Source organism: Gracilinanus agilis, chromosome 3, assembly GCF_016433145.1.
Source record: "Gracilinanus agilis isolate LMUSP501 chromosome 3, AgileGrace, whole genome shotgun sequence".
In the NCBI taxonomy this organism is placed as follows: Eukaryota; Metazoa; Chordata; class Mammalia; order Didelphimorphia; family Didelphidae; genus Gracilinanus; species Gracilinanus agilis.
This window is the reverse complement of record NC_058132.1, coordinates 16,360,973-16,376,089: the sequence shown is the minus strand read 5'-3', so window position 1 is coordinate 16,376,089 and position 15,117 is coordinate 16,360,973. Positions and strand designations below refer to the sequence as shown.

The window sequence follows — 15,117 nt, the reverse complement described above, 5'->3', positions numbered from 1 at the left end:
GGGGGTGGGGTGGGTGATAGGGGTCATGGAAATGGGTCAGGGGCAGTAGGAAGTGGGGGGTGGGGGATGGGAGAGACCCACCCAGAGAAAGGACTGCTGCTCTGGCCTCTGCTCTGAGGCCCTGAGTGGTGTGGCGGGCCAGCCCTGCTGCTGCTGGAAGGCATGGAGAGGGGAGACTGCACGGGACGAGGGGTAGATGGACAGATAGATGGGTTTCTTCTCCTGGTCCCACTTCACCATCTGGCTAGCCCTGTCCTCCTTCATCCTCTCCGGTAACTAGGCCCACGAGTTCTCCATTCCTTCTCCTCACCCCAAGGCCCCACCCTTTTTTCTCCTAGGTCCATCAGTCCCTCCCCACTTCCCGGGCTGTTAGGGCCCCCCAGGTCTGTCCGCCAGTCACTCGGGTCCCTTCTCCGAAGACAAAGTCCTCTTCTTTCCCAGGAACTCCTAGCCCCCTTCCCTGCCTTCCCACCCTATGACTGTGAGCACTCTTCCCCAAAGTCACGTGCCCTACTAGGGGCCCCCATTTCCCTATTTTGAGTTATTCAGCCCCCCCCCCCTCCCCCGGACCCTCAATCGCCTTCCCTGTCAGTCACGCAGCCCCCTCCCCAGGTTTCTGCTTCCTCTTCGCGGACGTGATCCTGCAGAGCATGGTCGCCGGCAGCGGGTTCCCTGTGTGCTTGTGAGCCCAAAGAGGCTGAGCCGAGCACCTAAGCTAATTAAGGCGCATCCCTTCCCCAGCCTTGTAGGATTTCCCTTCTCCTGGAAACCTCCTCGGATAACTCCTGATGGGAAGGTGCCAGGAAGGGATGGAATGACTTTGGGAGGAAAGGGGGAGGGAGGGAAGCGAAGCCCCGCCCCCTCCGCGCGGTCCCGTCCTCTCTCCTAGGTCCCAATTCCACGGCTCCGTCTTTTGGTCCCGCCCCACCCTACACCTTAACGACTTGTTCCTGCACATGCGCAAAAAACGCCCAGTTGGAGACTGGCGGGGCACTGACCCTTGGACTCTCGTTTCTATAGTCAAACTTCACTCTACCAGCGGTGCCCTTTGCACGCCTTTGGCACCCGTCCCGCTCCAGCCTCCCATCATTGGCCAGTGATCGCGCGCCCCTTTCTCGACTTTCAAGGCATTTCCTGGTTGATTGGAGGAGAGGGAAGCCAGGGGGCGGGACGAGATCATGACAAAGTTACTGATTGGTGGAGAACAGCGAGGGTGGAGGGAGCTCTGGGTAAAGGTAAACGCCGCTTCGGGGGCGGGGAGAAAAGAGAGGCGGAGGAATTAGTGGCTGTTGATTGGTGAAATTTGAAGAAAGGAGCGGAGCCTAGGGATAGTACCGGTCTCTGGTTGGTGGAGCGCTAGTCCCTGAGCGCGCACGGGCTCAGGCCACAGCTTTAGGAACTGGCAGTGGCGGCGTCAAGATGGCGGAGCTACGTGTGCTGGTTGGAGTCAAGAGGGTCATAGATTTTGCCGTGAAGGTGGGCGCGACCTCTGACCTCGCCCTCTTCCCTTTTCCTCCACCCTGCCTGAGTAAGCAGGAGCGCGAACGCGCGGGGAAGCTTCCCGGCGAGGCGAGACCCAAGGTCTAAGGGGTTGACCTTTGACCTGGATGTCGCCCCTCCGTACTGGGTGATCTCTGAAGCCAGGGCAGAGTGACAGGACGGGCCCTACGCCCTATTCACTCGCCGGATCACTAAGGCATAGAATGGGCGAGCCCCATTCCGAGACCCTCGTGGGGTTCCAAGCGGCGGGTGACTTCAGCTCGGGAGGTGCTTGGAGTTCGGCTGGTCCGACCAAGGCACAAGGTGGCCGCATGGCAGAAGGGAGAAACTGAGGCACAGGCTGGGGGAGAATCAGCAATGGGATCTCTTTCAAGGCTACCTCCTCCAAGCAGCCTTTCTGGAGGCGCCCTGATCTCCCCGACCCTATCTTCCCCAGAGGAGAGGCCCCCAGGGAGACAGGGTCATCCCAGGAGGCACTCCCCTGGTTGGGGTGCAGAATGGGTTCACCCCAGGAGAGACTCTCCTTGCCGGGGTATAGGAGAGGTTACCCCAGGAGGGGCTCCCTCGGTTGGGACGTAAAACAAGGGTTCACCCCAGGAGGGGCTCCCCTAGTTGGGGTGCAGGTCAAGAGGTCACCTCATGGAGGAACACCTCTGGTTAGAGTGCATAACAGAGGATCACCCCAGGAGGGCTCCCCTGGTTGAGGTACAGTACAGGGGGTCACCCCAGGAGGGGCTCCCCTAGTTGGGGTACAGTACAGGGGGTCACCTCATGGAGGGACACCTGGTTAGAGTGCATGACAGGGGGTCACCCCAGGAGGGGTTCCCTTAGTTAGAATGCAGGAAAGAGGATCACCCCAGGAGGGGCTCCCCTGTAGAGGATGATGATGTGGGTCAGCAAGTCCTCTCAGTGGTAGTGGTGTTGGTCAGAGAGGCATCCTAGAGCAGTGGACCTGGGAGCTGCCTCCTTCCCATCTTCCAGAGCAGGGGGCAGAGACCACTGATCTGCCTATGCTCCCCTCAGATCCGAGTGAAGCCAGATAAGACTGGGGTGGTGACAGATGGGGTGAAGCACTCCATGAACCCCTTCTGTGAGATCGCAGTGGAGGAGGCCGTTCGGCTGAAGGAGAAGAAGCTGGTGAAGGAAGTGATCGCAGTCAGCTGCGGCCCCCTGCAGTGCCAGGTGATGTCTCAGAGTTTGGAGGAGGGGAGGTTGGGGACAAGAGGGGGCTAGTGGCAGCAACCCCCTCACTCTCTTCCCCTCCAGGAGACCATCCGCACAGCCCTGGCCATGGGAGCTGACCGAGGCATCCATGTGGAGGTGCCTGAGGCGGAGGCTCAGCGCTTGGGGCCCCTCCAGGTCTCCCGATTGCTGTCTGCTTTGGCCCAGAAGGAGAAAGTTGGGCTGGTGCTGCTGGGGAAACAGGTGGAAAAACCTTTTGTCTCGCCCTTTCCTGCCCCTACCTTTGAACTGCCTTTTCCTCCTTTCTCTCCTCTCTCCTTTTCAAGGCCAAGTCCCCCAGGGTTAGGATTCTCCCAGCAATCCCAGGGGCCCCGAGTGTCTGAATCCAGCACCTGGCCTGGCCTGGGCTCCCTTTACAAGAGGGCTTGGGGAGGGGTCTTCAGCCTTTGCACTCCAAGCTCAGCCCCAGGGAGACAAGAGCAGCATGGGCTTGGCAAAATGTCTTCTCCTCAGTTTACCCATCTGCAAAAGGAAGTTGGCTCTTAGGTCCCCACTTCCAGCATTCTCTTCCTCCATCTCCTCTTGTCGTAGGCCATTGATGATGACTGTAATCAGACTGGACAGATGACGGCTGCCATGCTTGACTGGCCTCAGGTAGGCATCTGGGAATTGAGTGGGAGGGGATTCCATTCCTTGAAATTTCCCTTACTCCCCTGGGATGCCTTGGGGGCACGGGGTACAGGCTGCTCCCCCATGGATCCCCAATGAGTGGCCTCAGGCAGCTTCCTTCCCTGTAAGCCTCCCTCTCCCAGGCTCCTTCCATGCTTTCTCCTGCTCCTCAGGGCACGTTTGCCTCTAAACTCGCATTAGAGGGGGACAAGTTGACAGTGGAGCGAGAGATCGATGGTGGCCTTGAGACCATTCGCCTTAAGCTGCCTGCTGTGGTGACCACGGACCTCCGGCTGAACGAGCCCCGCTATGCCACTCTGCCCAATATCATGGTAAGCTGGGCACCAGACTCAGGCACGCCTACCTGCCAGAAGCCCTTTTAGACCCTCCACATTCCTCCAAGAGAAGGGAGGGAAAGCTTGGAGGGCCCTGCCAAGGCCAGGAATCAGCCCCTACGCCAGGCTCTCGTTGGTTGACTCCTCCGTCCTCCTGTTCCACTCGAAGCTCCAGGGCCTAGAAAAGGTTACCTGGCACCATGCCTTGGTCTGCCCGCCCCATCCTCTTCTCCTTAGGTACCTGGCACATGTTTATGGGCCTAAAGAGAGCTCAAAAGGTTACAGAGCACTTTGTACCCATTATCTCATTGGTTTGCGGATGAGCAAATGGAGTCACATTGAGGTTAGGGGCCTCCAGCTCTGAAATGTCCGAGGCAGAATTTGAATCTGGTTCTGTACGCATTATACCAAACCACCTGCTTCAGGTCAGCTTACTTTCCTTCCCAAATGCCTGGTGGCTCCATTTCTGCTGGATGTGTGACACATCTGTGCTCCTTGGGGAGGGAGCCCTAGTATTAGAGCCAGAAGTGTGCCCTGGAGCCTGGGGTCAGGGTGTCACCCAGCCAGAGGGTCCTTGGATATTTGCTCCCATCTAAAGCTGTGGCTTTAGACTAATGGTCCCCAGTTAACTGTGGGTTCCCCCCCCCAGACTCAGGGCTTCCCATGGTCCCATTTCTGGGTGCCCCTGGAGCAGTTGTTGTCCTGCCCCAGCGGAGAAGGACTTGCAGCTGGGGTTGTGGGGGTAACCTCTGTGGGAGAGGGCCTTTAGCCCCGTGCTGCCTTGGCGGGCCTGGAAACCTCAGCTCTGCCTCAGTGTGCTAGCATGGCAGAGCCCAGACTTCTCTCAATCCTCCTCCAGAAAGCCAAGAAGAAGAAGGTGGAGGTGGTAAAGCCTGGTGACCTGGGGGTGGACACGTCCTCCCGGATCTCTGTGCTCAGCGTGGAGGATCCGCCGCAGCGCACTGCAGGGGTGAAGGTGGAGACCACCGAGGACCTTGTGGCCAAGCTGAAAGAGGCTGGCCACATTTGACACCCCCCTCCCCCCAATAAATTTGTGCCAGCCCTTCCCCCTTCACCGACGGGCCTCTGTTTTCTTGTCTGCTCAGCTGACTGGTCTTTTGGAAACACCTCCTTCAGGAAGTCTTCGGAATTCCGCCTCACTGCTTTTGTCCTCTTCACACCTCTTGGCGCTGATTCACTGGTGTCCACAGGGGCCCACAGGGGCCCACAGGGGCCGGCTCCCTCCTCCCGCCACCTCTTGGACTATAAAACTCAGGGGGCCTTTGGGGTTTCCCTGAGATGGGCTTTGTGTCTCCCGCCTAAACCTCAGGAAGCCGGGGCTACCTCCCCTTCAGACCCAGGGCCAAGGTTATTGCTTGTCCCCAGTGCCTGCAGGTGTGCTCTCTGGGGGAAGGGCCAAGAGATCTGGAGGAAGCGGAGAGGGGAGGTTGGCAGGGAGAATCCTGTCATAGTTCTATTCATAAATCCCTGGGCCGTGGCCCCTGTCTCTGTGCTGGCTCCCCACCCAGGAAGCCGCTTGGCTTGTCAGACCCGTCTTGGCTCTAGGAGGGTTGATGTGGGGAGGCCGAACCTGCCCTGGCTTTTTGCCTTTGACAGCATGGCCACCCAGGGGCCGGGGCCTCTCCAGCAGCTGCTCCTTCTGTTTCTGGGTGAGCCCCCTTCCAAGCCTACTTCCCAAGACCCCTAGCAAGTGGGAAAGCCTTTGCCTAGACTCCTGGGAGGGACTGTCCCCTTCCCAAGGCATCCTCACAAGAGACCATGGTTGGTTGGGGGGCATTGCTCATCCCTCTCCCTGCCTATGAGAGACGTGGCTCCTTTGTGCCTCTTCCTTACCTACCCTGAGAGCTTTCCTTGTAAAACCCAGGGTTGAGAGGCCCTTCCCCGGAGGTTGCCTTTAGCTTGATTTCCTAGTTGGATGGGTAAAGGGAACAGGGAGCCTTCCCAAGCCCCTTCCCCCGACTTTTCTTTTTTTTTGGCTTTTGACCTTAATCTCCTGGGAGCTTCCCTCTCCCCAGAGTCCTCTCTCTCTGGACCATTCCCTGTGGGTGAATGGGCCCTGCTCCCTGGGACTCCCCAGGCAGTATTCCAAGTGCCCCCTCCCTTGGCGTAGGGATCTGAAGCATCCACCGCCTCTCCCACTGTCTGCTCTTGTCAAATAAAAACCATCTAGTTTCAGGCGCGGGAGCAGCCCTCCATGCAGTGCGCTCTCTTGGGAGAGGCCAGTCCTCCAGTCCTAGTGCAGCCCCGGGCCAGAGCGCCTCTTCCCCCGCCCTCCGTGGGAACTCGACGGTGCTGAGTGGAAAAGCCTTCCTCACCACGGGCCTGAGTGGCAATGCCTCTCCTCTTGGAGCCTCCGGAGGGAGAGCGCCAACTCCCCCAGGCCGAGATTGGAATGCGGCCCCGCTCCAAGTCCCTTCTGGGTGGTCCATCCCGCGGGGTCCTGGGGGCCCCTTGTCCGTGCTCGTAGGTTCTCCCATCTCTCTACACTTAGCCCCAGCGCCAGCCCTGGGCCCACCCAGTCCGCTCGTGGTTTGGCGTCGGGGCCGCACAGTGCTGGCGGCTGGAACTTTGGGGACCGAGGACTCCCCCCCTAGTCTAGCTCCAGCTTACCAGGCCCGGCTCCGCTTTGACCAGGCAACTGGTGACCTGGAGCTGAGGCAAGCAGAGCTGGATGACAGCGGGCACTACACTGCGGAGGTGATTCACGCGGGGCGCGAACGGGAACTCCGGGAGATCACAGTCCACGTATATGGTGAGGGGCCAGAGGGGTCTGCGACTCGTGGGCAGGCCTGGGCTGTGGTGGCTGCCGTAGGCGGGGTCCGGGGAGCTGACCGTGGTCCCTCCCTGCTCTGGGTTTCGGACTACTTTGTAATATGAGATGGTTGGATTAGATGGTGTCAAACGCGCATTCCAACTCCCCCAGTGAATAATACTAGCTACCATTTCTAGAGTGCTTTCTGGCTTTCAGAGCTCTCTATGCTCACATTTCATTTCTCCCCTATGAGGAGAGGTGCTCTTATCTGGATTTTACAGATGAGGAAACTGAGGCTGGGTTGTCACTCGCCCAGCGGGATCACTTGGTCTAGGGCAGGAGTTGAACTCAGATTTCCCCAATTCCTTCAAGAAAACGCATTTTTAAGCGGGTTTATCCCTTGGATCCGGGGAAGGCCACACCTAGAACCCCTTGGGAGTGGGGGACCTAAGTCTGGCCGCTCTCAGCCACATCCTCTCCGCAGAGCCGCTGCCCCAACTGGCGGTGGTACCCGCAGACCCAGTGACGGAGGAGGGGGCGACCGAGCTGCGGCTGCGCTGCGTGGGAGCCCGGTCCAGCCAGGGTCAACTCAGCTGGAGCCAAGACGGGAGGCTTCTGGATGCGGAGGGCGGAGATGGCGACGGTCCGGCCCGGCTGAGGCCCGATGGTGTCGACCTGGTCATCGTGCGTCCGAAGAGGACAGACCAAGCAAACTACACGTGCCGGGTGCAAAGTCCCTTCGGAGCCAGGCAGGCCACAGCAGCTGTCACTGTTCTGTGTGAGGGACCCAGCTGGGCGATTGGGACGCCTAGATCCCTGAGAGATCAGAAGGAGGATGGGTTGAGGGGGTCCTAGTGGGCGGTGGGAGCTAAGGGGGAGAATGTCTGGATCCCTGGCAGGGGCAGCCTGGGAGACCCATGGGGGATGAGAGCACTTGGGCCACGGAGCAGATGCCGGTGGACCCGAGGAAACCTCAAATGGGAAAGGCAGCTCCCCAGATTCGGAGGTGGGGTGCAGTTCAGGGCTCGGGGAATGAGGGTTCAGTGGTCCAGAAATGAGAACGCCTGGGTTCCGGAGGAAGCTGGGGCGGGGGGACTCGAGTTCGGAGAGGACGCTGACGCTTGGCCTGCCCGCAGACGGCCCGGATCCTCCAGTCATCACCATCTCCTCGGACCAGGACGAGAGCCCCGCCCGCTATGTCTCCGTGGGCAGCAATGTGACCCTGCGCTGCAATGCCGCCTCTAGGCCGCCCGCCGAGCTCTCCTGGAGTCTGGCTGACCCACGAGAAGCCGCAGTGCCTGCGGGGCCCCGACTCCTCCTGCCCCGCGTGGGGTCAGCCCACACGGGAGCCTACGCCTGCCTCGCGGCCAATCCACGCACCGGACTCCGGCGCCGCGGGCTGCTCAACCTCACAGTAGCCGGTGAGGCCCGGGTCTGAGAGAAGACTGGGAAAGGGGAGCGGGGTCCTTAGCTGCAGGAAAGAAGGAAAGGGAGGTCTGAAGCACAGGAGGGGCGGAGCCTAAGGGGAACCGAGGCGGGACCACCATCAAGGGGCGGTGCCAGGGCGGAGGTCTCAGGGGGCGTGGCGCGCTCCCTGACCCCGCCCCTCCCACAGCCCCGCCTCCCGGCTCCCCGCGTTGCTCCCTGCAAGGCTCCCCGGGTGACCGAAGCCTTCTCCTGGGCTGCATGTGGCCCGGGGGCGTCCCTGGAGCCTCAGTGCAGTGGACAGGGCTGCCCCGCGAAGTCCCCGCGGGCCCCGCACCCTCCTCGCTGCTCGTCTCGGTCCCTGCGGGACCACAACTCAGCGGAGTCACCTTCACATGCCTCGGGCGCCACCTCGCGGCCACAAAGAGCTGTAGCGTCACGCCCAGTAAGCAGGGGAGGGACTTCCGGCGCTGGGAACCTGGAAGGGGCGGGACTTCCGAATTTGGGAACCAGAGGAGGGCCTTTGCTTCTAGAGAGGGAAACTTGGGTTTTGGGGTACCGAACTAAGTTGGCCCTCTCCCAGGCCCAAGGGAAGTCTTTTGGTTCCGAGGAAGACTTCTTCCTTAATTCTTAGGGCCTTTCCCATGTACCCTAGAGTGGGGAGGGGGGACTTCCTCCATTGTCCCCAGAAAAGAGGTGCGACTGCGTCCTCTGCCCAAAGACGGCCTTGGTGTCTGTGCAGTGGGGAGGACGGGGCTTTCCCGTCAGCTCGGGCATGAGGTGGCCTTCCCAGAGAGCTCCGGGCCAGGAGTCAGAAAACCCCGAGTTCGAGTCCAGACTCAGACACTCTCCTAGTTGTGTCACTTTGTTGCTGCCTGCATTAGTTTCCCCAAGTATAAAACGAGGGTGGGGTAATAGCAGTTACCCCTCCCCCCATCCAGTGCGATAGAACTGCTAGTTATTAGCTTTGATGGAAACAATTCGCTTCGCTCTGCTCTGTCTCCCCAGAGGCCCCCCAGGAAGTGCTGCTGAGATTGGAAACCGATGGGTCTAGGTCTTCGGAGGCCCTGGTGACCCTGGAGGCCACGGGCTGTCCTCCACCAGCCAGAGTGACCTGGGCTCGAGAGGGTCGGCCACTGGCCCCCGGGGGCGGGGGCCGCCTAAAGCTGAGCCCTGATGGTCGCAGGCTTCTCCTTGGCAACTTCAGCTTGGATCATGATGTGGGGAACTACTCTGTGCTGTGCAGTGGGGCCCTTGGGGCTGGTGGGGACCGGATCACTCTCACTGGTCAGTTTCTGAGGAATCCCAGAACCCCGAATTAGGGCTCTCTCTATCCAGGGACCCAAGTGTCCCATTTTCAAGGCTCCTGCCCCACCAGTGACCCAGGGCTCCTGCTCCCTGTTCTTGCCCTTTCAAGGATATAAATGTCCCAATCCATCAAGGACCCCCTTGTCTCTGCCCTCTTGGGGACCTAAGGACCTGGATCATCTCCTCTTTCTCCTTTCACTCTCCTTTAGGGCCTTCCATCTCCTCTTGGCGGCTACAGCCTTCTGATGGGGCTGCTGTCCTGACTTGGGATGTGGAACGTGGGTGTGTGATCAGCGGCTTCGAGGTGCAGGCACGGACAGAGAAGCCAGAAGCAGGCGCCATAGGCTTGAGTGGAGGTGCCTGGACATCTTTGCTACTCCTGGGACCCACGGAACGATCGGCTGTCCTAATTTTGCCCTCCCAGCCCCCAGGGCCTTGGAAACTTCGTGTTCTTCCCACTCTGGGTGGTCAGCCTGGGATCCCTTCCTCCAGTCGGACCTACGGGGCCGGTGAGATTAGAGTTCTACATGCTTATGCCTGAGGGATTAGACACAACACAGTTGGATACTCATGTCTCCATAGGGGACGTGGGTTGGAATATTCTACCCATGGGTACCATCCTTTATCTGTCTCCCTATCTAACCCAGGTTCCATCCTGAGCCCCGGGGCCATTGCGGGCATTGTGCTTGGCACTTTGCTGGGTTTGTCCCTCCTGGCAGCTCTGCTGATCCTGCTTGGATGCTGTGCATGTCGGTTAAGGGGTGAGCAAAGGACAGCTCTGTTACTTTTGAATTGAGAAGGAAAGAAGGCCTTATCACGAAGGAGGTTAAGTGAGCAGTGAGGAGGCAGTGGCCAGTGTGGGGAGGGGGGAAGGAAGGGAGGGAGAGAGAGAGAGAGAGAGAGACAGACAGACAGACAGACAGACAGACAGACAGACAGACAGAAGAAGAAGAAGAGAAGATCTATATGGATCTAGCCCAGGACACTGAACTCAAGATCCCCAAGAAAAGTAGCAGCACCAAACCACCACCTCTATTTATAGCCCAGGATTCTCAGCTATCATCTGAGGAAAAATAACCCTCATGGAGAAGCAGTTAACATTAAAGTCCCTCGCACAGTCAAATAGTTCAGAACCAGAAAGGTATCCATTTGTGATATGTAATGTGGAAATGACATTAAAAGAATAGAAAGATAAATTAGTAAAAGGAAGTAGGCACTTCTGGGGGCAAAGTCAAGATGGGAAGGTAGAAAAATGAATCTCCCTAAATCCCCTTCCAAATAATTTCAAATAACACTCAAATAAAATTCTAGCATGGAAGAGTCAACAAAAGGTTGAGGTAGAACATTCTTCCAATCCAAGAGAACTTATGAAGTCAGAGAGATATATGACATAAGGGCGAAGGATGGGATGACTCAGAGCCCATGTGACTGCAATACAAGTGGTGGTGACAAAAGCAGCTCTGGGAGCTATCAAGGAGTCACAGACAGTAAGGGGACCTGGCAACTAAATAGAAAGAGATTACATGGAACCCCTGTGCAATACTAGACCCAAAACTGGAATGTTTTACAATTCCATTAGTCACTTCTGAGTCACAATTCAAGGACAAAGAGAAACATTTTCTCTCAGGACAGAGCAGGAAGATAATGAGGATTAGTATCACTTTCAGTTACAAGGGATCAGGGACACTTTCTATGTAAGAACCAGAGTACAGATCAGGACAGCAGAGACCACAGATGGTCCAAGGTGGCAGCAAAAGCTTCCAAAACTTCCAGAACTAATTCTGAAAATAGCAGTGTAAAGAGGCCTGAAGCTTGAGACAGAGGTCTCCCTACCCCCATTCCCTCACTTTCACATGAGAACAGAACTCAACTTTAATATTAAAAGTCAAGAAATAGAATGGAAAATGAGTAAATAATAAAGAAAAAAGAATCTGACAATAAAAATTTACCTATAGTGACAAACTCAAACTCAGAAAAAGACAATGATTTTGAAACAGTTACAAGCAAAGCCCCTCCCCCTCAAGAAAAATGTAAATTGGAAACAGGCCAAACAAGAATTCCAAGAAGAAATAAAAAATTATTTTCAAAACCAAATAAGAGTGGTAGAGGAAAAAATGAGTAAAGAACTTAGAACGAGGGAAGAAAATTATGAAAAAAAATCATTTACAGCTTGGTAAAAAAAGGCACACACAATAAAATAATACCTTCAAAAACAGAATTGGCTAAATGGAAAAAAAAAGGTACAAAGGCTCACTAAAGAAACTAATTCCTTAAAAACAGAATTGAGCAAGGGAAAACTGATGACCCCAAGAGACATCAAGAAACAATAAAACCAAGTAAAAACAATGAAAAAAGTGGAAAAAGGTGAACTCTCATTGGAAAAATAACTAATCTGGGAAAGAGATTAAAGAGTGATAATTTAAGAATTATTAGACTACCTGAAAACCATAATCAAAGAGAGAAGCTAGATATCATATTTCAAGAAATTATAAAGGAAACTGCCCAGATATCCTAGAAGTAAATGGCAAAATAGAAATCAAAAGAAACCACCAAACACCATTTGCAAGAAATCCCAAAATGAAAATTCCCAAGAATATTCTATCCAAATTTAAGAACTCCAAAGTCAAAGGGAAAATACTTTGAGCAGCCAGAAAAAAACATTCAAATATTGTGGAGCAACAGTCAGGATTATACACTGTTTAGAAGCTACCACATTCTAAAGGACTGGAAGACTTGAAATATATTCCAGAAGGCAAAAAAACTAGGATTATGAACAAGAATAACTTACTCAGCAAAACCGAGCATAATCAGGGGGAAAACACGGATATTTAATGAAATAAAATAGGACTTTCAAGCACTCTAAATGAAAAGACCAGGATGGAATAGAAAATTTGACTTTTAAATACACAACTCAAGAAAAGCATTAAAAAAGTAAACATGAAAGAGCAATTATAAGAGATACAATAAGATTAAACTGTTTAGATCCCTATAAGGAAAGATGATATAAGTAACTCCTAAGAACTTCAGGGCAATTAGAAGGAGTCTACATAGAGGATTCAAGAGTGAGTAAATTATGTTGGAATGATTTTTAAAAAAATGATGGATGAGAAAGAGGGATTGGTAACAGGGAAGACTAAAACAAAGCTCAAAAGAAGATAATAAAGTCAATACTGCTCTCAAGTCCAAAAAGAATCAATGGAGGAGCTAAAAAATTATTTAATCAAATAAGAAAGATAGAATAAAGATATAGAAAATCATGAAATGAGAGTGATAATGGAAAACATGGAAAAAGAGTCAAGAGACTGTGAAAGGATGCACAAAAATGCTAACAAAAATAATACTGTAATCTGCAATACTGTAAAATAATAATACTTTAATACTGTAAAAACAAAAATCCACTGAAGAGATAATAAACTTGTTAAAAGGTTCTGAGGGACTCATGGAAAAGAACGCTACCCAAATTCAGAGGAAGAACTACAGAAGTGGAAACGGAAGAAAAACAACTGCTTGAACACATGGGTTGAGGCGGACATGATTGGGGATGTAGACTCGAAACTACCACACCAATGCAAATATCAACAATTTGGAAATAGGTCTTGATCAATGACACATGTTAAAACCAGTGGAAATAAGCATCAGCCATAGGGCAGGGAGAGCTCGGGGGGTGAAGGGGAAAGTAAGAGCATGAATTATGTAACCATGTTAACTTTTCTAAAAAATAAATATTAATAAATGTTTAAAAAAACTTGTTAAAAGGCAGAATTAGTCATATGGAAAAAGAGGTATGAAAATTTACTGAGGAAAGGAACTCTTTACAAAGCAGAATTGGCCAAATAGAAAAGGAGGTAAAAAGCTCACTGAAGAAAATAATATCTTAAAAATTAGAATTGGGCAAGTGGAAGCTAATGAGACATCAAGAAATAGTTTTTTTAAGTAAAAAGAATAAAAAAAAACAAAGAAAATGTGAAGTAGCTCATCAGAAAAACAACCAATAAATAAATAAACAAACAAATAAATAAATAAATCTAGGAGAGATAATCTAAGACTTATTGGACCTTCCTGGAAGCCATGAGCAAAAAAAAAGAGCAAAGGAATCAATTTTCAAGAAATTGTTTAGGGAAACAACCCTGATATTCTAGAACCAGATAACAAAATAGAAATTGAAAGAATTGGATCACCATCTAAAAGAGATCTCAAAAGGATAACTCCCAGGAATATTATAAGCAAGTTCTAAAATTCCTGGTCAAAGAGAAAAAATTACAAGCAGCCAAAAAGAAACAATTTGAATATCATGAAGTCGAAGTCAGAATAACACAGAGTTACAGCTCCAACATTAAAGAATCCCAGGACATGTAATATAATATTCAGAAGGCAAAGGAGCTAGGCCTTCAGTCAAGAATCACTTCTACAGAAAAACTGAGCATAATTCCCTATGAATTATGATAAACCAAGAATTCAATGAACTAGGGGACTTTCAAACATTCCTGATTAAAAAACTAGAGATGAACAGAAAATATGACTTTCAAATAAAAGACTTGAGAAGCAAAAAAAAGTAAACAGGAGAAATTAAAAGCATTCAATAAGGTTAAACTCTTTATATACTTACATGGGAAGATGGATTCTTATAATTCCTAAGAACATTATCATTATTAGGGCAGTTAGAAATTAGATAGAGAGATAAATAGAGAGATAGATAGATAGATAGATAGATAGATAGATAGAAGGCAAGGGTGTGAGTTGAATATGAGGGGATGATATTAAAAAAATAAAATTAAGAAGTGAGAAAGAAGAATGCACTGGAAGAAAGATGAAGGGAGATGCAGAATAGGGTAAATTATCTCACATAAAAGAGGCATGAAAAAGCTTTTATAGAGGAGAGGAAAATGAGGGTGTTGGAGGGGAGCACGTGAATCTTAATCTCATTGGAATTGGTTCAAAGACAGAAGAACATACACAATTGAGTATAGAAAGCTATCCTACCCTTTGGGAATACAGGAGGGAAGGGAATAAGACAAGTGGGGTGGGGCTAAAAGAAAAGATGGAAAAATGGCATAAAGTCCGAATTCATAAACAAAAAGGTAATAATATACATTTGAAAATAGACAGTAAAACCATACCAGTTGGGGGCCTCAACTTTCCATTCTCAGAGCTAGATAAATCTAACCATAAAGAAATAAAGTTAGGTTTTAAAAGATTTCAGGAAAAAAATTGAATGAGAATAGAAAAGAGTATATCCATTTCTCAGTATGTCCATATTGCATGATGCCTCCATAAACATTAACCATAGATTAGGATATAAAATCTCACAAATGTAAAAATATTAAAAAATCCTTTTCATAGACCATAATGAAATAAATATTAGTCAATAAAAAGCCCTAGGAAGCATAAATGAAATAATTCAATCATAAAAAATGAGTAAGACAAAGAACAAGCCATAGAAATAATAATTTCATTAAAAGACAAAAAGACAACATGGCAAAATTTGTAGGATGTAGCCAAAGCAGTATTTAGGGGACAATATAAATCTCTAAATGTATACATCATTAAAAGAGAGAAAGATAAGCTCAATAAATTAAGCATACGACAACAAAAAATTAAAAAGGCCAAATAAAAAATCTCTACTTAAAAACCAAAATAGAAATCTTGAAAATCAAAGGAGAGATGAATTTTTTCAACCAATAAATAAAAATAGAAGCTGGTTTTATTAAAAAAGGCAAACATTGGTTAATTTGATTTTTTTAAGAGGGAAAAACCCAATTACCTCAATCAAAAATGAAAAGGGAAAATGCATCACTACTGAAGATGAAATTAAAGCAATTATTAGGAGTTTATTTTGCCCAGTTATATGCCAGTGAAACTGACAATCTAAGTGAAATGGATGAATATTTACAAAAAATATATAAACTGCCCATATTTAACCTGGAG

At 50.9% G+C, this 15,117-nt stretch overlaps 2 protein-coding genes across 2 annotated transcripts; both read left to right on the top strand.

Annotated features, from left to right (window-relative positions):
* Nucleotides 1-1,370: 1,370 nt before the first annotated feature.
* Nucleotides 1,371-4,761, top strand: ETFB (electron transfer flavoprotein subunit beta). Its single transcript, XM_044671033.1, has 6 exons — nucleotides 1,371-1,476; nucleotides 2,524-2,682; nucleotides 2,767-2,925; nucleotides 3,274-3,336; nucleotides 3,525-3,683; nucleotides 4,546-4,761. Exons 1-6 carry the CDS (start codon nucleotides 1,420-1,422, stop codon nucleotides 4,714-4,716), a joined length of 768 nt encoding a protein of 255 aa, XP_044526968.1. The 5' UTR covers nucleotides 1,371-1,419; the 3' UTR covers nucleotides 4,717-4,761.
* Nucleotides 4,762-5,304: 543 nt separating this feature from the next.
* Nucleotides 5,305-10,034, top strand: VSIG10L (V-set and immunoglobulin domain containing 10 like). Its single transcript, XM_044668498.1, has 8 exons — nucleotides 5,305-5,393; nucleotides 5,828-6,459; nucleotides 6,944-7,237; nucleotides 7,596-7,880; nucleotides 8,075-8,329; nucleotides 8,893-9,171; nucleotides 9,402-9,701; nucleotides 9,840-10,034. Exons 1-8 carry the CDS (start codon nucleotides 5,305-5,307, stop codon nucleotides 9,986-9,988), a joined length of 2,283 nt encoding a protein of 760 aa, XP_044524433.1. The 3' UTR covers nucleotides 9,989-10,034.
* The last annotated feature ends 5,083 nt before the right edge of the window (nucleotides 10,035-15,117 follow it).

Excerpts from the sequence above, each read along its gene's own strand:
- ETFB (XM_044671033.1), top strand. The coding sequence starts at position 1,420 with ATGGCGGAGCTACGTGTGCTGGTTGGAGTCAAGAGGGTCATAGATTTT. Across the intron at positions 1,477-2,523 it reads TCATAGATTTTGCCGTGAAG|ATCCGAGTGAAGCCAGATAA; the intron begins GTGGGCGCGACC and ends TGCTCCCCTCAG. Across the intron at positions 2,926-3,273 it reads TGGTGCTGCTGGGGAAACAG|GCCATTGATGATGACTGTAA; the intron begins GTGGAAAAACCT and ends CTCTTGTCGTAG.
- VSIG10L (XM_044668498.1), top strand. The coding sequence starts at position 5,305 with ATGGCCACCCAGGGGCCGGGGCCTCTCCAGCAGCTGCTCCTTCTGTTT. Across the intron at positions 5,394-5,827 it reads CCTACTTCCCAAGACCCCTA|CATCCACCGCCTCTCCCACT; the intron begins GCAAGTGGGAAA and ends AGGGATCTGAAG. Across the intron at positions 9,172-9,401 it reads GGACCGGATCACTCTCACTG|GGCCTTCCATCTCCTCTTGG; the intron begins GTCAGTTTCTGA and ends ACTCTCCTTTAG.